Source organism: Eriocheir sinensis, chromosome 19 (genome assembly GCF_024679095.1).
Source record: "Eriocheir sinensis breed Jianghai 21 chromosome 19, ASM2467909v1, whole genome shotgun sequence".
In the NCBI taxonomy this organism is placed as follows: Eukaryota; Metazoa; Arthropoda; class Malacostraca; order Decapoda; family Varunidae; genus Eriocheir; species Eriocheir sinensis.
Genome location: NC_066527.1, coordinates 11,062,759 through 11,084,654, shown reverse-complemented (window position 1 = coordinate 11,084,654; position 21,896 = coordinate 11,062,759). Strand labels below are relative to the sequence as shown.

The 21,896-nt window shown below is 48.5% G+C and overlaps 1 protein-coding gene across 1 annotated transcript; it reads left to right on the top strand.

Annotated features, from left to right (window-relative positions):
- The first annotated feature begins 6,568 nt into the window (after nucleotides 1-6,568).
- LOC127000965 (piggyBac transposable element-derived protein 2-like) lies at nucleotides 6,569-10,049 on the top strand. Its single transcript, XM_050865138.1, has 4 exons — nucleotides 6,569-6,842; nucleotides 7,200-7,392; nucleotides 7,936-8,919; nucleotides 10,027-10,049. The coding sequence occupies exons 1-4, from the start codon at nucleotides 6,837-6,839 to the stop codon at nucleotides 10,047-10,049; spliced, it is 1,206 nt and encodes a 401-aa protein (XP_050721095.1). The 5' UTR covers nucleotides 6,569-6,836.
- The last annotated feature ends 11,847 nt before the right edge of the window (nucleotides 10,050-21,896 follow it).

The window sequence follows — 21,896 nt, the reverse complement described above, 5'->3', positions numbered from 1 at the left end:
CAAAGACCCTTCCCATGTCCTCACTAACCATTTCCCTTTTGTCTCATAACACCAGAGAGCAGTTCAGCATGCTCTCTAAAGACAGTTCCTCTCTCTTTCTACACCACACTACATTCACAAAACACACACACCTTTTCCCAAAATTCAAAATTCAACATGGCGAAAAAAATAACTGCCTCGGAGTCCCCGCCTGGGGGGGGGACCATAAATTCCCCCAGTGAGGACTCCCCTTCTGGCTGCCGACTTGAGAGGTGTCCTGATAACTCCTCAAACCTCCACCTTAGCAATTTCTGCAACATTCGCAGTCTCCGTTCTAATTTTTATTCTGTGGAACACCATCTCTCATCCTCTAAACCTCACCTTCTCTTCCTCACCGAAACACAGGTTTCTGAGGCTACTGACAGCAACCTCTACTCTGTTCCCTCCTACTATCTCTATCCTAAATTTAAATCCAAAGCTGGATGTTGCGCCTACGTGCGCAATGACATCACTTGCTCTCGTGCCCACGACCTTGACTCTTCTGAATTTTCCACTATCTGGCTAAGACTTCATTGTCATTCTATTACTAAATACATCTGTGCTGTTTATCTCTCACCTAACTCTACTAACTATGTAAAACTCTTTGAATATTTGAACTCTAAAGTGGAGTGCATCTTGACCCACTCTCCCTTCACTGAAATCTCCATCTTGGGAGATTTCAATGTTCACCACCAGCTTTGGCTTTCATCCTCCTTCACTGACCAGCCTGGTTAACAAGCCTACAACTTTGCTCTCCTCAACGACCTAGAGCAGTTGGTTCAGCACCCTACTCGTATTCCCGACCGTCTTGGAGACAGGCCCAACATTCTAGACCTCTTCCTTACCTCTAATCCTTCTGCTTACTCTTTCAAACTGTTCTCTCCGTTGGGCTCCTCTGATCATAACCTTATTTCTGTATCCTGTCCTATTGCTCCTATACATCCTCTGGACCCACAGAGGAGGCGATGCTTCTGGCATTTTGCTTCAGCTCGGTGGGACGACCTGAGGATGTACTTTTCCGATTTCCCATGGAATGATTACTGCTTCCAGGAGAGAGACCCCTCTGTGTGTGCTCTGCGCATCACAGAGGTGATTGTCTCTAGAATGGAGGCATACATTCCATGTACTTTCTCTACTCCTCATGCTTAAAAGCCTTGGTTTAATCATGCTTGTTCTCATGCTATTAAAGATAGAGAGACAGCTCACAAAAGGTTCCAGAGCCTTAAAACTCCCACTAACTTTGATCTATACATTTCAGGCCGGAATCGTGCCAAATCTATTCTCCGACTTACTGAAACTTCTTTTATAAATAGAAAATGTCAACACCTTGCTTCTTCTAATTCTTCCCGTGACTTCTGGCCTCTAGCCAAAAATATCTCCTCCAATTTCACTTCTTCCTCTTTCCCTCCTCTCCTCAACCCTGACGGCAGCACTGCCGTCTCATCTGTCTCTAAGGCTGAACTCTTCGCTCAAACTTTCTGTAAGAACTCCACCTTGGACGATTCTGGGCATATTCCTCCTACTCATCCCCCCTCTGACTCCTTTATGCCTGTTATTAAGATTCTTCCTAATGATGTTTTCTATGCCCTCTCTGGCCTCAACTCTCAGAAGGCTTATGGACCTGATGGAGTGCCTCCTATTGTCCTTAAAAACTGTGCTTCTGTGCTGACACCCTGCCTGGTCAAACTCTTTCATCTCTGCCTATCAACATCTATCTTTCCTTCCTGCTGGAAGTATGCCTTTGTACAGTCTGTGCCTATGAAGGGTGACCGCTCTAATCCCTCAAACTACCGCCCAATAGCTTTACTTTCATGTCTATCTAAAGCTTTTGAATCAATCCTTAACCAGAAGATTCAAAAGCACCTTTCCACTTCTAATCTTCTATCTGATCGCCAGTATGGATTCCGCAAGGGGCATTCTACTGGCGATCTTCTTGCTCTCTTAACTGACTCTTGGTCATCCTCTCTTAGCAGTTTCGGTGAAACTTTCTCCGTTATGCTAGACATATCGAAAGCCTTCGATAGAGTCTGGCACCAGTCTTTGCTTTCTAAACTGCCCTCTTTCGGATTCTATCCCTCTCTCTGTTCCTTTATCTCCAGTTTCCTTTCCGGCCGTTCTATCTCTGCGGTGGTAGACGGTCACTGCTCTTCCCCTAAACCTATCAACAGTTGCATTCTACAGGGCTCTGTCCTATCACCCACTCTCTTCCTGTTATTCATCAATGATCTTCTTTCCATAACAAACTGTCCTGTCCACTCGTACGCCGATGACTCCACTCTGCATTATTCAACTTCTTTCAATAGAAGACCATCACAACAGGAAGTACACGACTCCAGACTGGAGGCTGCAGAACGCTTAACCTCAGACCTTGCTATCATTTCCAATTGGGGCAGAAGGAACCTTGTGTCCTTCAATGCCTCAAAAACTCAATTTCTCCACCTATCAACTCGACACAATCTTCCAAACACCTATCCCCTATTCTTCGACAACACTCAGCTGTCACCTTCTTCAACACTAAACATCCTCGGTCTATCCTTAACTCAAAATCTCAACTGGAAACTTCATATCTCCTCTCTCGCTAAATCAGCTTCCTCGAGGTTGGGCGTTCTGTATCGTCTCCGTCAGTTCTTCTACCCCGCGCAGTTGCTATCCATATACAGGGGCCTTGTCCGCCCTCGTATGGAGTATACATCTCACGTGTGGGGGGGCTCCACCCACACAGCTCTTCTGGACAGAGTGGAGGCTAAGGCTCTTCGTCTCATCAGCTCTCCTCCTCCTACTGATAGTCTTCTACCTCTTAAATTTCGCCGCGATGTTGCCTCTCTTTCTATCTTCTATCGATATTTCCACGCTGACTGCTCTTCTGAACTTGCTAACTGCATGCCTCCCCCACTCCCGCGGCCCCGCTGCACATGACTTTCTATTCATGCTCATCCCTATACTGTCCAAACCCCTTATGCAAGAGTTAACCAGCATCTTCACTCTTTCATCCCTCACACTGGTAAACTCTGGAACAATCTTCCTTCATCTGTATTTCCTCCTGCCTACGACTTGAACTCTTTCAAGAGGAGGGTTTCAGGACACTTCTCCTCCCGAATTTGATCTTGCTTTTGGCCACCTCTTCTGATTATTTTATGGGAGCAGCAATTAGCAGGCTTTTTTTATTTTTATTTTTATTTTTTATTTTTTTTATTTTTTTTTGGGTGCCCAACAATCATGGAAATGTGCAAATCTAGTACAGTCCAGTTTGACAATTATGTTTTCTTCTGCCAAGTAATCATGCAACTTTGCAATTTCATAAATCCTCGCTATAACAAACTAATTGGGGAGAAGGATGTGACATATTAAAATATCCAAACTTTTCATGTATTACAAACTTTGTTTGGTATATAAGCTTTAAGTTCTCTTTTGGTGTTCATTATTGTAACTAAAAATATCCATTCATGACTCCAGATTAAAGGTGATTCACTAAAGGACATGAATGAAAGTGTTTGCAATAGGGCGGACAGATTCTGCCGGCCCACTAAGGAACTGCCCTGAACTCACCTGCCAAACTTTATCATTGGTTTCCCACAGACACAGAACTGTACCAGAAAAGTTTTTGAGTTCCGTAAAAGTGAGGGTTATATAATTTATTTCTCAGTATGTTAATAAACAAAAAAGGTAACCCGAGAAATAGCATCAACAATACGATCTTATGTGATGAAGTAGCCCATATCTTTTATCCTTGAAGCTGACAGTCACGAGGGGAGAAGTAGGTGGCCCAACAACGAGGACGTTATCTGGCCGATCGTGGCAGGCTATCCAGCTGTGAGAGAGGAGGAGCTGGACCACCACCTGAAATTAAGATTTAATATAAGTCATTGTAGTAATGTCAACAATGTAAGTTGCATGCCTTAAAAACATCACTTGTCTTATAAGAATACACAATTTTGTACAGGAACAAATTTAAAGCATTTTCTAGTATAATGTGGGTGACATTTATCCACATCCATCAACTACATGTTCAACCAGAGGCAACCCCAGCCTTAAATACCACATGTACCAGACAATATTTGATAATAAATCATATGAATTACATTTGACTTACCTTTACCTTATGCAACCTCTTCACTTATAATGATTTACAGGTAATACTGTAATGGTCTATGCTAATAGTACTCTAGTGCTCTGACGGGGGGAGGTTCTGCTTGTACAAGTTATATGGGTGTTATACTGACCTTCACTTTTTGTTTTTTAGCAGTGTCCATGAGTCTCATAGAAAGAAATATCATGTATTCAAAAACCATTGTTTAAGTAATACTTCAAGGTAAATTTGTGACAGGAAAATGACTAAGGATGAGTAAGGGGAAATGATCCAACACCTACCAATATGTAGATGATCATGTTACTGGTAAGTTTTGTTGGGCCTGCCTAATATTTATGTTTGTCTGCTAGATAAAGTTGTTGTTGTTGTTGTTGTTTAGGGCCGCGGCGATCTAGTCGCTCACATGAGCCCTGGTGTCGTCCTGTGAGGGCTTCACAGGCGCGTCAGCTGCCTCGTTTTCCTAAGGAAGGCGCAGGTGAGGCGGAGGACAGCTTCTTGTCGTGATGGGTGGACGCCTGCCGCCGCCAGCAGCGTGGGCAGGTCAAAGGTGGGCACGTCCAGGGCGCGGAGTTGGTGCCGGAGCAGCACTCGCTGGGAGTGGTGGCGGCCGGGGGCAGTGCAGCAGCAGGTGCTCAATGGTGTCCTCAGCGGTCCTGCACCAGGGGCAGTGAGGGTCGGGGACGAGGCGCAGGCGGTGGAGGTGAGCGCCGAGGCGTGTGTGGCCCAGGCGAAGGCGCGTCAAGGCCACGTCTAGGACGCGGGACGTTTTCCGTACCCACGGCTGTGGGGAGGAGTTGGTGCGGTATTGACCCATGGAGGTGATGCGGAGGGTGTTGGCGAGCGTGTCGTCCCAGGAGGCGCGGCAGGTGCGGGAAATAAGGCGTTTGGCCGTGGAGAGTGGCAGGGGGAGCGGCGTGATGTTTACGTCCGCCAGGGCCATCTTGGCGGCGGCGTCTGCTATGTTGTTGCCCTTTATGCCTGAGTGTGAGGGTGTGGCGGACTGAACGTTCCCCCCTGTTCCCCCCTCTACTGCGCATGCGCCGACCTGTCTTTATATGCGCTACTCGGCCCACTCCAAAACACTGGAAAAATCGGTCCCCCCGAGCAACGGTGCCAGATTGTCGTACTCAGCCTTTTATGTTTGCCGATTTCCGACCCAATAAACTGCTTTCATCACCCAAATAACTGCCTTCATATATGGATATCGTTTAAATGGTTAGTTATTGGTGCTTGTTGGCAACAGTTATAGCCAGAAACCGGTAATTACGCGGCTCTGGAGTACGATAATCTGGCAACGGTGCCCTCGAGCCCCGAGCTCGCCTGCCTCACCTCAGCAGCCGCACTCTTTTTTTAGTATGATATCTTACCTGTATACAATAGGTACAGGATGTAAGCCATGAAGTTGTGACCTCATCTTCCCAGCAGGAGCAGAAGGCTAGCAATCCTGCCCTCCTATATGTGTATGTGATCCTGCGGCAGTGAAAGGCCGACAGTCCTGCCCTCCTGAGTGTGTGTGTGTTTTGTCTAGCTACAAGATCAGAAACGGTTTGAGCCATGCCATGAAAGGGAGGAGCATGCCGTCCCAACCCCCAGACAGTACAGAGTGTGATTATACAACTAAGGATACATGTGTAAGTAGCACCAGGAATAAAAAAAAAACATTATATCCTTGCATGTATCGATATTATATTTGGAAAGTATCCCTGATAATAAAATTTATCTATATGTGCTTAAATTCAAGTGAATGGAAGCATAAGAGAGTAAAGTGAATGGAAGCATAGTGAGTAAAGGTCTAAAAAACGCTATATCCTTGTATCTATATTATATTTGGAAAAATATACTTGTTGTATGTATCCCTGATAATAAAATTTATCTATATGTGCTTAAATTTAAGTGAATGGAAGCATAAGTTGTGTAATGTGTGCCCCCCCAGACCCCCAAAATAAACTATAAGCTACTATGCATTTCAGCGGCAGACAAACGGTGTTTTTTGCAGATATCTCCTAAACTAATCGTTGGATGAGTATGATATTTCAGCACACTACCTTGAACATCCGTTCGTAATTTTTGGTTAACATACCATATTGCTATATGTGTTATGTGAGGAGTTTACTGAGTGATATTACGCCTAATCCAGTCATCATATCAAAGGTGTTACACAGAATCGGACGAGTGTGGGGTACTCGTCTAACCCCTCCACCACCACCACCACCACCCTGAAGAACCCCCAGACCACTCCTTCTCTACCCCAGTATCACATGACCCTCTTCCCCCCCCCCCCCCCCTACTCACACCATCAGCCTTCCACCTGTGATTTTTTTTCCCTATTGTAATTACATACGTATAGGTATAATAGTTACATACGTCAGTATGTACATACATATCATACATTAATAATATTATCTAATACAATTGCTGGTATATGTGGACATGAAAACCAGACTGGGTCAAACGACCGTTAACCCTTTATCGGGCAAGTGACTGTCAACAGTCACTTAAAACGGCCATCTTCTCGGCCTCCTCGTATATATCCGTTAACTCCAAGCTGATGTGTTCTGGGCGTCAGCCAATCACAAAACACTCTTCTATGTTGTGACTCATGAAGCAGACGGAATCCTTTGTTTTTATTGGCTGGGCAGCAAGACAAACACGGCAGTGTGTGATCGGCTTCGAGACGGGGTGCATCTAACGTTGAGTGCTCTCCACTCATCTCGTCTCTGCATACTACAGAATGTCGGTAAGTGTCTGTATTCTTTACTGTGGATAGTTGAAGAGTTGTGCTAACTAATGATACATAAAAAGTTTTGGTAAGTGATAAACTTACTTTGATAAATATGTAGTGAAATATGAAGTGACTGCTGGTGACAACATGCCCGGAGCGTCGAGCATGATGCTTGACTGCTGGCGGTCACTTTGCCCGGGGCTTCGGGATTGACGCTTGCTCGTCATTACACACATATATAATATTTTTTTATGATTAATACATATATATACACTAAGAAATTCGTATAATGAGGTCAGAGTTAAAGCTGAATTTCTATATTACGTAGTTCCGCATAACACAGTGTGAATATTTTTTTTTTTTATCTTACAGATCAGCCTCACTTCATTTTACGGTCAAAACCGCAAAGTCATTGTACCAACCAACCCTGCTGGTAGTGATGATGACCAAGAGCTTGACCTATCTGCTGATGATGACGCTGACCCTGACTTCGAGCCTGTGCTATCCCAGGATTCTTCCAGTGAAGATGAACTCAGGCCTAGCCACCAGCTCAAGCGTCAGAAAGGTAAGGTGTTATTGCTCTTGTTGTTGTTGTTGTTGCTGTTATTATTATTATTATTATTATTGCTACTTTTTAGTTATCATTATTATTATTGAGCGTGTGACAAATGCAAGCATCAATCTACGATGATAATTTCTAAACACTTTAAATAGGCTACCTTTTTTTCTTTCAAAATCCCTTTTAAATGGGCTTTAAATCATCGTCGTATTGGCTGTCGGTACTTTAAATTTCATTTATACTTATATATAGTGTACATTATTGTAGTTGATGCCTTCAGCTGTTGTTTTACGACAGAGTTAGAAAATGGTAATGTTATATTATTTGTTAACGAACCGTATATATTTTGCTCTCTTTATTGTAAGAAAAGTTATACGTACTCAGCTAAGACTAGGCTATATTTGCATCTGTGTATGACACATTTTGCTTTATTGTAAGCTAGTCTTGCAAAGTCATCTTTGCCACTGAAGTAGGGTAATTTATTTCTATTTTATTTTGTATGAATATTAAGGTAAGGCTTTATGTTATTCTTTTGTTATTTATTTGCAGCTTCTTCTCAAACAAGGAACCTTGCAATAGCTGATGTGGAAGATGACTCTGGAGAGGATGGAAGCGATCAAGAAAACACCACTTCAGCTTCATCACCGTCATGGGAAAAAAATGATATATACCCACCTCCTCTTCCCGAGAAGCCATACCCACAGCCTGATCATATCTCTACACCATATGAATATTTCCTGAAGCTTTTTCCCTTAGAAGTCATAGATCATATTGTTTACCAAACAAATTTGTATGTGAATTTGTATGTGAAACAAATAGACATAAACACGTCATTTGCCATTAACAGGGATGAAATTATGAACTTCATAGGCATACTCTTGTATATGGGAGTTTGTGAATTACCATCTTTGGAGGATTACTGGGCAAATGAGACAAGAGTCCCCCAAGTAGCTAATGTGATGTCATCCAAACAATTCAAATACCTGAGAAGACATATACATTTCAATGATAATGAGTTTGCTGAGGAGTCAGATGACAGGTTTTATAAGATCAGACCAATGCTTAACTTCATTAGAAAAACATTTCAGCAAGTTCCTCCTTCTACCAAACAATCCATTGATGAAGTTATGGTAGGTTATAAAGGCACAAGAGCAGGAAATCTCAGACAGTATATCAAATCTAAGCCAACCAAGTGGGGTTTCAAACTCTACTGTCGTGCCAGTGATGATGGTTTTATACATGACATTATTTTGTATCAAGGGGGAACTACATTCACTGCAAACCCAGTTTCCCTTACACAAGCTGAGAGTAGTGAAAAGATAAGCACTAAGGTTGTTTTGACCCTTGCTAAAACAATCACCAGCACTACTACTAGTTCTATATATGCAGACAACTTTTTCACCAGCCTACATCTAGCCAATATGCTCAAGAAGCATTATAACTGTAGGTACACAGGCACTGCAAGGGAGAATAGAGTTGGGAGACCTCCACTTATGTCACCTAAAGATATGGGAAACACTAAAACCAAGAGAGGTTGTTTTGACTATTGTTCAAGTAATGGGATATTAGTAAGGTGGAAGGACAATAAGGTTGTGACACTAGTAACAAATGACAAAGGTGTCTTCCCACTGAAGAAGATACAGCGGTACATCAAGGAAAAGAAGAAGAAGGAGGAGGTGGACTGTCCCCTTGTTGTGTCAGAGTACAATGCTCATATGGGGGGGATTGATAAGAGTAACATGCTTGTACAGCTTTACAGGACTCCAATGAAGTCAAAGAGATACTATCTAAGGCTCTTTGCCTATGTCTTGGACCTATGCTCTGTTAATTCCTGGCTCCTTTACAAGAGAGATTGTGAGGCACTGAAGACTCAATTCATGTCTCTCAAGAAATTCAGGCTAGCAGTGTCTAGCTTCACAAGGTGTACCAAACCAACTCTTGGTCGAGTTTTGAGGAACTCAGACTCCTCAAGCTCAGCTCCTGACTTTGAAATGCCTGTTGCAGTCAGGGGACAAAGAGTCACCATCCCAGAAGACTGCATTAAACTGGACAGCAGGAAATTTCATTTCCCTATGTATGTTGACAGGCAAACCTGCAAGCACTGTAGCAGAAAGGGTAACATCATAAGATCACACATAGCCTGCTCTGTTTGCAAAGTAAACCTATGTCTAAAGCAGACCAATAACTGCTTTGTAGACTTTCATCAAGCTAAATAGATTTCACTAAACAGTCTAATAAATCATGTAGGTGAAGTAATGGGTTTGTGGAAAGCATTTCATGTTTTATTTTTTTTTTCTTTCTCTGCAACCTAACAATGTATTTACTCAAGAAACAAATATTTTTTTTTTCTGTTCAGTACATTGTTAGAGACATATGTGAATCATTTGCATATATTTCTGATGAAACTACTAGTAATTTCTATTTATGATGGTAATGTGGTATGTGATTAAAAATTAGTCATATCATATTTTCAAGGATAAACTGGATCTGTTATATATTATTTTTTGCCATATCTTTAGGTGAGAAAATAAATCCCCCACACACAATAATGAACATAATCAAGTACTGGCAGATCTTTCGTAATAAATCTGCAATCGCTCCTTCAGACCTATTTGTTCTAACTCCTGATCTACCCACTAGAGTCCACCAGTACAAATAAATAGCCTCCCAGAATCCCTGGTCATCCTTCAGTCTCTATCTCTATTTAAATCAGCACTACCTCATCATATAGGGGTAAAGCTTTTAGAATATCACTACATGGACTATAGCTCTTCATCTTTAATATTATGAATTTTATTACGTTGACTGCGCATCTGCAGAGTGCTGGCTTCCTAGAGCCCCCGCCTCATCATGTGGATTTTGGGGTCGGGAAGCCTATCCTAACGTAACCTGGTGGGCGCCTCCCAAAACATACTAACCTAAGGGAATTGTTAGTCTTCATAATATTAATCTAGAGCATATAAAGGTATTTTGTAAAGGATTGGTGACCATAATTATTAATGTGGCAGCAGTCTCGCCTAGGAAATAACCCCAACAAGTGATACAGAAAGAAGGGAAACCAATTTACTGAAGGCTTTTAGTTGTACGTTTTGATACTGCTGATGAGGATTCAGCAGGCCCCGGTCCGCCGCCGCAGCAGCGCTCCACAGGGCCGCTAACATTATAACAGTAATATTAGCACCTAAAGTTGTCTTTAATCCTCATATTTGTTAAGTCGTAGGACTTAGTGAATAAGTGAGTCTTCAGCGCTTTCTTGAAGATTGCCAGACTGTCACTGTTCTTAACATCCCGGGTAACTCATTATAGAGCCGCGGGGCACTCTTCTCAAATGCTCTGGAAACCCAGTTCCAGGTTGACCCTGGGCTCATAAAGTCTCTACCGTTATATCCTGTTGTATATTACAGATAGTATGTTCAGATATGAGTAAAAAAAAGTCGTTATACACAGTGGAAAATAACAGGCATGCAAATGACAGAATAAGGAGGGCGGACCGATGTCTCGTAGGGGGACCGATCAGTCTGCAGTAGATGCGGGCCAGCTGGTCCCCCCTTGAAATGGGGCGGGCCAACACGGGTCGGCGCATGCGCAGTAGAGGGGGGAACAGGGGGGAACGTTCAGTCCGCCACAAGGGCACCCACTGCAGGGTGACCTCCCACCCCTCAGATGTTAGGAGGAGAAGGGCTCGCTGGGTGGTGTGGGCCAGGGCCGTCGAGGATGTTGGGTGGCGGGAGAGGAGGAGGTGAAGTGACGAGAGGAAGTCTGTATAGATGAATGCCTTGCCCCTGGCATGGGTGGTGTGGAGGTGTGCGAGGGCCTGGTGCAGGGCGTACAGCTCGGCCGTCAGGACGTCTGTCTCAGGGGGGAGTCTCCACGTCCTGCAGGTGCTGGTTCTGGGGTCGTAAATGGCTGATGTCGTGGAGGGTGGCGATGGGGAGTGTGACCCATCCGTGTAGATCTTCAGGTGGTGGTGGTAGAGTGTCCTGTCGAGTTGGAGGAAGTGTGTGGCCATAGGCGGATCCAGGGGGGGGGCCACGGGGCCATGGCCCCCCCCAAAGAAATTCGTTACAGATACTGTCAGCCTCCCTCAATCATATACATATCATGTAGAACTCGATAGTCGATACTGCATCGCTCTACTACATAAAACAAAATCCAATTCTATGGCCTCAATGCACAAGCGAATCGGAATTAAGCGCTGAGAAGGAAGGCCTCTTCGGCCAATCAGCGATTAGGGAAAATACCAAGGTTGAGCTTCAGCAAGGACTTCTAAATATAGAATTTACTCAGGGCGTGCGCTGTCGAATCTTTAGCCCATAAACCTCGGGCTAGGGGTCTATTGTCACTCTCCCAGCGCGCGAGCGATACTGCAAATTTTTGGAAAAATAGGTGTTGTTCACCAATGCCCTGTGTGGTAATTTCAAACGAAAACATAATAGTTTTTACTGCTATCTCATGGCCAATCCTTCCTCCTCTGCTCCTCATGATGAAAGATATTGGAAGTGTCTAGGTTGAACCACGGCAGAGATATGATGTTGGGAAGAGGTACCATTTTCGGCCAAGCCGAGCGCACTTGTTCGTGCGGGTGCTGTTGACCTGGGCCTTGGTCTCCTGCCTCGCCCCGCGCCATCACACAGTACGTAACGTAGGCATCCTTTCCTACCAGCTCGATTATTCATATTAGGCTTAATTCCATGTGTACAGTCCGTCGTCGATGAACAGTTGGCCCCCCCCCAAAACTCAAGGCTGGATCCGCCCTTGTGTGTGGCCGCCACAATGCTGGAGGATGGTTTAGGAGGGAGGCCAGGGATGTGCAGGGACACCATGTGGGATATGTCCAGCCAGGGTGGGATGGGGGAGTGTGGCCTGATAGGTTGGGGTGGTGGTGGAGTGAGGTGGAGGGTGAGGTGCACCAATAGTGCCCTTACTAGAAGGGGTTGGCGGGCTCCAGGGAGCCAGACTGGAGCATCCTGGTCCACCCCTGAGGTGCTGTGCTGCTTGGAGAGAGGGTGGGTGGGTGGCAGGCTCCTGATGCGGTGGTAATGATGGCATAGCACCTCCTTTCTGTGGGTAGCTAGAGGGGGGATGCCACTCTCTGCATGGAGGGAGACAACAGGGGAGGACCGCATTGCCCCCATTGCTATCCTCAGGGCAGCATTCTGGATTGTATCCAGTTTGGAAAGGGTAGAGGGAGCTGCTGCCCCATATATGCTGCTGCCATACATTATTCTTGCTCTGATGGTGGTTTTGTAGTAATTCAGGAGCAGGTCCCGGTCAGCCCCCCATCTAGTGCCGGTAATCCTTTTCATTATGTCAAGTTGTTTATTGCAGGAGGTGCTCAGGTGTGCCACCTGACTGGCCCAGGTTAGGCGAGGTCCCTCCATTCTCAGCCCCAGGAGGGTGTGTGTCCGTGTGTAGGGGACGGGTGTGCCTTTCAGGGACACTGTAGGTGGTGCTGGCAGTCGCTTCAAGGTGAAGCACATGAGGGCGCTTTTTTGGGGGCTGATGGTAAGGCCCCAGGTGGTCATCCAGCCCTCAAGTGCTGCTGCAGCCTCCTGAAGATGTTGTTGAGACTCTGCCAGTAAAACATGCCCTGCTGATGATAGTGATATCATCAGCGTATAGGAGAAGGTGTGAATGGTGAGGGATCTGGAGGTCTGTCATGAGGATGTTAAAAAGGAGGGGGCTGAGGATGGAGCCCTGTGGCACTCCTCTTTGTATGGGGTGCGGTGTTGACATGGAGGCTCCCACCGCCACCTGAAATGAGCGACTGGAGAGGAAATCTTTGACCCAGGTGAGGGTGGTGCCAGTGACCCCCATGCCAGCCAGCTTGTAAGTGATTCCCTCATGTGATGCAGTGTCAAAGGCCCCCTCCAGATCTACAAAGAGGGCTGACATGACCTGGTGCTGGCGGTAGGTGTCACAGATGTGGTGTTCCATCTGTGCCAGGATGTCAAGGGTGCTTCGGTGGGGGCGGAAGCCGCACTGCTCCTCCCTCATCAAATGCTTCTCCTCCACCCACCAGGATAGTCGGGTAGCTACCATACGCTCCATCATCTTGCCAACGCAAGAGAGAAGTGCGATTGGCCTGTAAGATGATGGGAGTGTTGGGTCCTTGCCGGGCTTTGGGACGGGTATCAGGATGGACCGTTTCCAACCAGGTGGGAACTCCCCTGTTTGCCAGCTGGTGTTGAAGATGTTAAGGAGGTCCACTTGGATGTTTGGGGGGAGATGCTGGAGGAACTCGTATGGAATACGGTCATGGCCTGGGGCTTTCCCGGAACGTAGAGAGTCCCTCGCTCGGGTTGTCTCCGCCATGGTGAAGGGCTGTGTGAGCTCTGGGACGCCTGGGGTTTGCATGGCTGTGTTGATGGAGGTATGGAGATCCTGGGGTGGTTGGAGTGTAGGAGCCACTCCTATTTCTGCCTTGTAATGGGTAGCCAGTACCTCAGCCTTTTGCTGGTCGTCCAGCTGGGGTTGAGAGTGATCAGTGATGGGGAGTGGTTGTCGCCCTTTTCTGCCTTCCATGGCATGTAGGAAGTCCCATGTTCTCTTGGTGGAAGAAGAGAAAGAGAGGGAGGAGCAGTGGGCTCCCCATGCCTGCCTCTTTGCCTGAAGGATGGTCTTGGCACAGATGGCGTCAAGGCGGCGGTACTCTTGGCCTGCTTGTGGCGTTGGTGTTCTGCGCCACTGGTTCCAGGCTCTGCGCCGGGTTTGTACCGCCTGGTGGCAGTCGTCGTTCCACCAAGCCTTCCCAGGGCGGCGGGGGGTGCGGCGGGTGATGAGGTGGAAGGCTGCCTGCCCTGCCGCCTCCAGTGTCTCTTGGAGGGCTTGTGTTGCTTCCCCAATCGGTCGGGTGGAGAGATTTGGGGGGCTTTTCAGGGCTGCCTGGAATTTTGGCCAAGCTGCTGCTGTTAAGTTCCACCTGGGTAAGCAGCCCGGATGGGGTCTGGGAGTGGTCTGCGGGAAAGAGGCCATGATGGGGAGGTGGTCACTTCCCATGTACGGTCCGGTTGTGAAGACAGGGGTATCGAGAGCTGCATCTCCTAGGTACAGATCTAGGACCGAGGCTGCCCCAGTGTGGGGGTCATATCTTGTGGCCAGGCCCGGTGGGCTGAGGAGGCACAGGTGTGGTGAGGTTTGGAGGGCTTGAAATAGGGCAGTACCTGGGGTGTGCCTGTGGAGTGGAGGCAGGTTGGGGTCCCAGCAGTGGTGGTGGGCGTTGAAGTCCCCCATGACTAACACTGGGGGTGGGAGGGAGGAGAAGTAGTGATCCAGCTCTTGGTAGGTGGCCGCTCCACCTGGGCTATAGCACACCGCCACGGTAAGCCAGCCCCTCTGTAGCCCAACCCTGGCAGCGGCTACCTCCAGGCAACCACCCGGCCATCTGGGAGGCCTGAGCTGTGTGTGCACCAGCTCTTCCTTGAGGGCAAGAAGGACTCCACCTGATGATAGCATACCCTGGTAAGGTGAGGGTGAGGTGGGGGGGAAGCCAGGTCTCACACACCCCGACCCCGAGGGTAGTGTGTCCTTCAGGAAGGTTTGGAATTCTTGAGTCTTCCTGAGGAGAGACCTGGCATTCCATAGGAGTGAGGTGAGGGCCATTACTGCAACAGTAGTGACATGAGCGCGGAGACGGAGGGCCACAGGCTACGTATGATTTCCTTTAGCGGAGAACCCATCTGGTATAGGTGGTAGCCCCTTGTGGTGGCTGACGTGGGTGGTCCGGCTGAGTGTGGTAGTGGTTGGGCTACTTGAGGGAGGCCGCTGTCTCTGTCTCGCGGGCTTGATGTGCGAGGGGTCTGAGGGACTGCCGCCTCTATCACGGGGTGCAGAGGCTCTGTGTGGTGTTGGGGGGGGTGATGGGGCTGGTGGACCTCCACCGCTGTTGTGTCGTGGTAGAATCCCCTGTGTTGGTGAGGGGTGGAGGCGCTTGGCCAACGGTAGGGCTGCCACTGGGGTCTGCGGTGTGCGGGGCGAGCCGGGTCTATTGGCGCTGGGTTGTCAATATAGGCAGGTTCCTCCAGGTGTTCCTCTTCCAGGGCGGCATACCTGTTACTGGTGGTAATGCCGGCGAAAGTGAGGCCCTCATGGACTAGTCTTGCAGGAAGACGTGTAGGTTGTGGTGGCGGTGACGCTGGTCGAGGGGTAGGGTGGGGCTTGGAAGTGTGCTCAAGGAGTCCCAAGCGTGCGAGAAACCTTGGGCATGTTTCACGAAAGCTCCCAAGCCTTGGAACTCTGCCTATCTCGCTCGCCGCCTTGGGAGGCCGTGCGGGGTCTCCCAAGCGCTCCCAAGGAAGGTTCCAAGCGTCAGACTGTAAACATGGCAGCCCGTGAACAACCCCGCCAGCACCGACCAAGGAATTTTCGCCCGAGAAGGGACATCTTTAACCCTCTCGCGCACAGTAAGATACTAGAACATGCGCAAATAAAAATAGAGGAAAAATATATATAAACAATAGACACTCGTTTCAAGTCTCCGTATAGAGTATTGTAGACAATAAATCCTAAGTACCAACTCTTCCCCACTTGCTATCTCGAAATTTTGTGGGCCAACTTTTTTAGCCGAATATATGTTTCGAAGCGGAATTTAGTGAGGATTCTTATGGTATCCTCAAAATCTTCGTACGCCTATTAGTTCCTGAGTTACACCAAGAAAACTGTATTTTTTCCTCTCCCGTCAGAGTAGGCTAACAACTAAAAATCGCTCCACGTTCCTCATTTACGTTCCTTAGAAAGGTTGCCATATGTTACCTCTAAGAAACTTATCCCAACAAATGACACTCCAAATTTTACGCACTTTCACCGAAAATTTAATTTTTAATCATTTTTTTTACTTTTATGACGCGTTTCGCGTCATCGTGCGCCAGGACCTTTTACTTTGATGACGCGAAACGCGTCATCGTGCGCGAGAGGGTTAACGAGTACGATGACACCGAGTTCAAGAAGAGGTACAGGGTGGATCGTGCTGGCCTGTTGTTCGTCACTGACTTGGTGCGACACGTGATTGGCAACAGGACAGAGGAGCCGTGCGGTCACAGCGGAGCTGAAAGTGGCGTTGACTCTGCGATACCTCGCCACCGAGAAAATGCAGCAGTGCAGCGCAGATGACTTTGGAGTTTCCCGGGCCACAGTCAGCAGAATCATCACCCAGACCGTGGATGCTCTCGTGACACAAGAGAATATGAGGCGGTTCATGGGCTTCTTTTTAAACCGGGGGGAGCAGCAGAGAATGAAGGCGGAGTTTGCCGAAATTGCTGGTTTTCCCGGTGTGGTGGGTGCTGTTGATGGCACCCACGTAAGAATAGTGGCCCCACATGAGCACGAAGAAGTGTACGTCAACCGCAAGAACTACCACAGCATCAATGTGCAAGTGTTATTTGATGCACAGTACAAGCTGCGGGCCATGGTGGCGAGGTGGCCAGGGTCTACTCACGACTCACTAAATGTTTGTTTACACCGTGGTGCCGTTGAAGATGCAGACAGAAAAAAAATACGTGCACATATTCCTTACAATGAAGATACTATCGCTGTATTTCAACTAAATATCAATTGTTTATATTTATAATTCCATAATTATATATAAGAAGTGTAATTTAGGTTAATTGAAGACATATTAGACGTCAAAGCGACGCGGAAGATTGGCAACGCTGGTTACTCCCAAGACCGCCCCCAATCCTACTTGGAAGTGCTTGTGGCGCGGTGATGAAACACGCCCAAGAAATTCTCCCAACTGTGCGTGACGTCACCACGCTTGGGAGAGCACTATGATGAAACCCACCCCTGGTGCTCTCGCAGCTGTTTGTTTACCTCATGGAGTGCCCGCCCCTCCCCCATCAGCCTGGTGTGGAGCTGCTGGGCCTCTAGGTTGTAGGGGCACCTGTTGGATCTGGGGCCATGTGGTCCGCCACACTGGAAGCAGTGATATGGGCGGGTGCAGGCGATGTCTCCCTGCTTGGAAGGGTGGGGGCCACTGCACCGGGCACACCGTGTTGCTGACCTGCAGGTAAAGATGCTGTGGCCTACCTTCATACACCCTGGGCATCGTAGTAGGGAGAGGAGAAAGGGCCGCGGCCAGTATACTAGCCCAGAGATGGAGATCTTCTTCGGGAGCTCCCCTCGCACTTTCATGCGGATCCACTTGCCTGTGGTGGTCCTTGACAGGAAGTGTGGCGGGATCCAGGCAAGTTCTACGCACTCACCTCCAGCACCGTCTAGGATCCTGAAGGCCGACTGGATGTCCTCCATGGTGGTTTCATCCCCCAGTGGGCCCACCCTGGCATATTGGTAGGAGTCATCGTCCTTTTCGGCCCTGCGGCTGGTGACATCCCATTCACCCAGTTGGAAGGAAGGCTTGGTGAGGTCTGGCACCTTTAGGAGGTTGTGCTCATATACCTGAACGACTAGTGCTGAGCCGTTTCCCAGGGAGCGCAGCTCCCCCTCCAAGACATACTTGCCTATAGGAGAGGAGCTGAGGGCGTGGGCAACCTTCTTGGGGTTATTGAAAACCTGGGCCCCAGACTTGGCCCGGAGCAGGAAGGAGGCGCTGGTGTACGGTGGGGGGCTGGGGAGAGAGGCAGCCTTGGGGCCCAGGTTCTCCTGGGTCTCTATCGGTGTTGACGACGATGACGTCGTCCGCTGCCTCTTGTTTTGGGGGAGGCCCTCGGGGTCTGACGAGACCTCCTCCATCTCTGCGTCCTTCCCCTGCTCGTCTCCGGTGCAGGCGTTGGGTGCAGGCGGCCCCCCTGATAGGGAAGCCATGGCGGGTAGCAGTGGGTACACTGCTCCCACCAGTCGGGGCTTGTGCTCAGCTCAGAAGTAGCCGGCTCAGGGAGAAGAAGTTCAACACGTCCACTCGCTCTGGCTGCGCGGCCAGAACTCATCTAGATAAAGTTGTATATGTCTTACCTTTTACCTGCCACTGCTTTTTTCTAAAGTGGAAGTACCATAGTGTAGTGTTTGACTAATAATTTTGTCGTGAAACATCAGAAACATTTCTTAAATGTGGCAGTGAAGGCTTGCTTATGGGCGGAGATATTCCTCTTCGCCGTTGATAGCATTGACTGCTACTTCTTTTGGCAGTCCTTGGTGGTCCTGCCACGGGCTCCGTCAGGCGTTCGATGATCGCCATCCAGGCAGCCGCCTTTCCCAGGGCAATGCAGACACTAAAGTCTGCCTTATGCTCTTGGTATAACTGGGCCAGGAAGAACATTTCTTCCTGAGCCCAGTTATCTTTCCTCCTCCTCTGCTCGGCGGAGAGAGGGGAAGAAATCGCCGCGTCGAGCTGAAGAGCCCAGAAAACCTTCTGCCATAATTAAATCTTTGGTTTCAACGGGGCCGACATAAACAATGCCATTATGTTTAAAAATCTCACCATTACCTTCTACAACAATTATATAACGGATGTAGTGTATTTTTAGTAAATAGTTTTATCCATTTTACGGTATTATTTAGCCTAAGTATTGATATAAAAGAACTGAGCTGATAAGGTACCTCGCCGTGGTTGGTAGCGATGCAATCTGAATCTTATGGTGAGAGCCACAACTTTTTCACCTAGTTATGGCGATACTTACGTCAAACACACAATTTCTTTATAAGTATGGCCCCAGATCAGGGGCTGGCCTGACTGCTCGCCATAGGGCAGGGACGCAGGACCCCTGGGGGGTTAACCCCCGGTTACCCAAAGAAAGAAGCATGGACAGAAGAGAAAGAGAAAGCGGGGGAATGACAGCTCGGGGGAGGTTGAGGATGCTGCATTTCTCATTCAGATAGACCTGCCCCTAACCCAGCATAACAACAGGTTAATGATTATTGTTCCTTCATAAACTATTGATAGCCTACTCCTGATCACACACACACACACACACACACACACACACACACACACACACTTTTTACTTCAATCCTAATAGCCTATCTCCGTGTTTGCACTAATTCTTCAATGACATTGTTGTGCTGGAAGCTTCCCTCGGCGTCCATGTGCCTCTAGAAGGCTCCGGGAGGAGCGAGCAGGGGGGCGGGGAGCAAGGCGAGCCGTCCGCGCCCCGCGGGGAGCGGCCAGTCGCCAGGCGGAAAGTGTTGCCAACTCGCATATATTTTTGCTACATGTTCTTGTATGATCTAAAATATACTGTAACATTCTAGACTGTACTGTTCTGGATATATATAGGAGAAGAGGGCGAGAGAGCCCCAGTCCGAGTCATAGTAAGCTAGTGGCCAGTGCAGAGTCAAGAGTGAAGTGTACTACTAAGGAAGAATATTAAACTACAGAAGTTGTGCAAAGTGTTTACATATCTCCCTCCCACGGAGTCTTGTGACGGCGACACGGAACCCAAGTAATACGTCCGGCATAACACTGGTGTCAGGAGTGTAGCCATTTGTTTTTTCGCCATGGAGACTCGTTCCCAAGCTGCCCAGAGGGACGACATGTTGACTGAACTTTTGGAAGCCTTGAGACTACAGGGGGAGAAACAAGAAAGAGCACAGCAACAACAAGAAGGAACACTCCAAGAACTCAAAGAACAGCTAGAAGATCGCTTCACAGGATTACAGCTACAGCTAAAAGCAGTACAAGATGGAAGTGAGTCAGTGCGAAGAGAAATGACTGATGTGACCACGAACTTGGGACAACGCCTGACAGAAGTGGAGAAAGAACACACAAATCTTCAACAAGAGATGGAGGTGGTACGGGAGACGACACACAAAGAAATATTAGAAGTAAGTGACAGAGTGAAGGCCCTTGAAGACTGCTTAGCTGGAAACGGACAGCCAGTGCCTGCAGGGGCTAGTTGTACCCAAGATGCCTCTCCTACGCAAGTCCGGGGTAGTTTGAGCCCTGTTTCGCCTGAGTTTATCCCCGCAAGAAGTTCTGCCAGCCCCATGAGTCTGCTGGGTTCGCCTGTTAGAAAGAAGCCTCAGGAGTTTGATGGTAAGGTCTCCTGGGAGGCTTACCGCGCTCAGTTTGAGCTGTTGGCAGCTCGGAACGGATGGGATGACCAAGAGTGCGCGGTACAGCTGGCCACTAGCCTGAAAGGGGCGGCGCTGGAGGTCCTTGCTCAGCTCGACAATGCGACAAAGGGCAGCTACAGCGGGCTGGCACAGGCGCTGGAGCAACGATCTGGGACCAAGCACCAGAACGAGCTCTTCAGGGTTAGGTTCAGAACCCGCAACAGGAGGCGCGGCGAGTCTCTTCAGGAACTCGCTCAGGACCTTGAGAGCATGGCGCACAAGGCATACCCAGGTGCCACCCCTGACCTGCTGACGGTTTTGCTGCGTGATCAATTCATCGATGCCCTGGACAGCCCTCAGCTGAAGATACAAGTGAACCAAGCTAAGCCAACATCAGTGCAGGAAGCTCTGGCACGTGCCATGGAGTTTGAGTCCTTTGTTAGGTCTAGCTTGTCAAGCATCAGGGACGACTCGACTTCTGGCTTTAGGGCACGAAAGGGCGCTGTCAGCGACACAGACAGGTTCCAAGGAACGTGCTGGTACTGCGAGAAGGTTGGGCACAAGGAGAACGAATGCTATAAAAGGAAGAAGGAATATGAAGGTGGCGCTAAGAAGAAGCCCAGGGAAGGACCTAAGTGCTGGACCTGTGGAGAAAAGGGGCACTGGAAGAATGAGTGTCGGAAAAATGTGCCCCCGGCGAGGGACCACCACTCGGGAAACTAAGGAGGACTGGTTCACGGGGGCAACGACCAGTCTGTCCTGTACATGCCCCGAAGATATCAGTGTGCAGGAGAACCACCTTGACAAGCTGCCAAGTGGAGGGCAAGGTTGACGGAGTGTTGTGGCCTGTGGTCGTCGACACAGGCTCGGAACGCACATTGGTGCAGCCTGACGTGGTGAGTCATCGTCGGTTTCCTAAGACGCCGCATCCCCTGTGCGGAGTCACAGGACACTACGCAGAGCTTAGAGGCCCAGTGGACGTGAAGTTTGAGCTCGGAGGAAAGGAAGAGTTCATCTCTGTCTACGTGGCTGACATGGACGACCCCTGCATCCTAGGTATGGATTATCTTGTCTCCCACAGGTGCGAGCTGGACTTCCGCGCTAAGCAGCTCACTGTAGGAGGAGGAAGGGTGCCACTGACGACTGTGAACAAGGAAGACCTGCCAGTGACGGTCAAGCGTACCACCATTATTCCTCCGAGGTCGGAGATGCTGTTACCCTGTCAAATTACGGGTGCCCCCCCGGCTAGTCTGTGTGTGGTAGAGATTGGAAGTCGATGCCCGGTAGAAAACGGGGTGATTGTAGGCAGTACTTTGGTAGACCCTGCTGCAGCGGAAGTGCCTGTCGTCGTGGCCAATGTCTCCTTCAGCCCAAAGAAAATAGAACAAGGGACCATGGTGGGGTTGTGCCAAGAGATCGACCAGGAACCGAGAACCTGTGTCTGCAGGAGAACCCTGACGAAGCCCCAGGAGGAGCTGCCAGACTACCTGAACGACCTGTTTGACAGGAGCTCTAAGTGTCCAGAGGAGCCCCAAGTGGAACAGCTCAGGGAGCTTCTCGTGAGG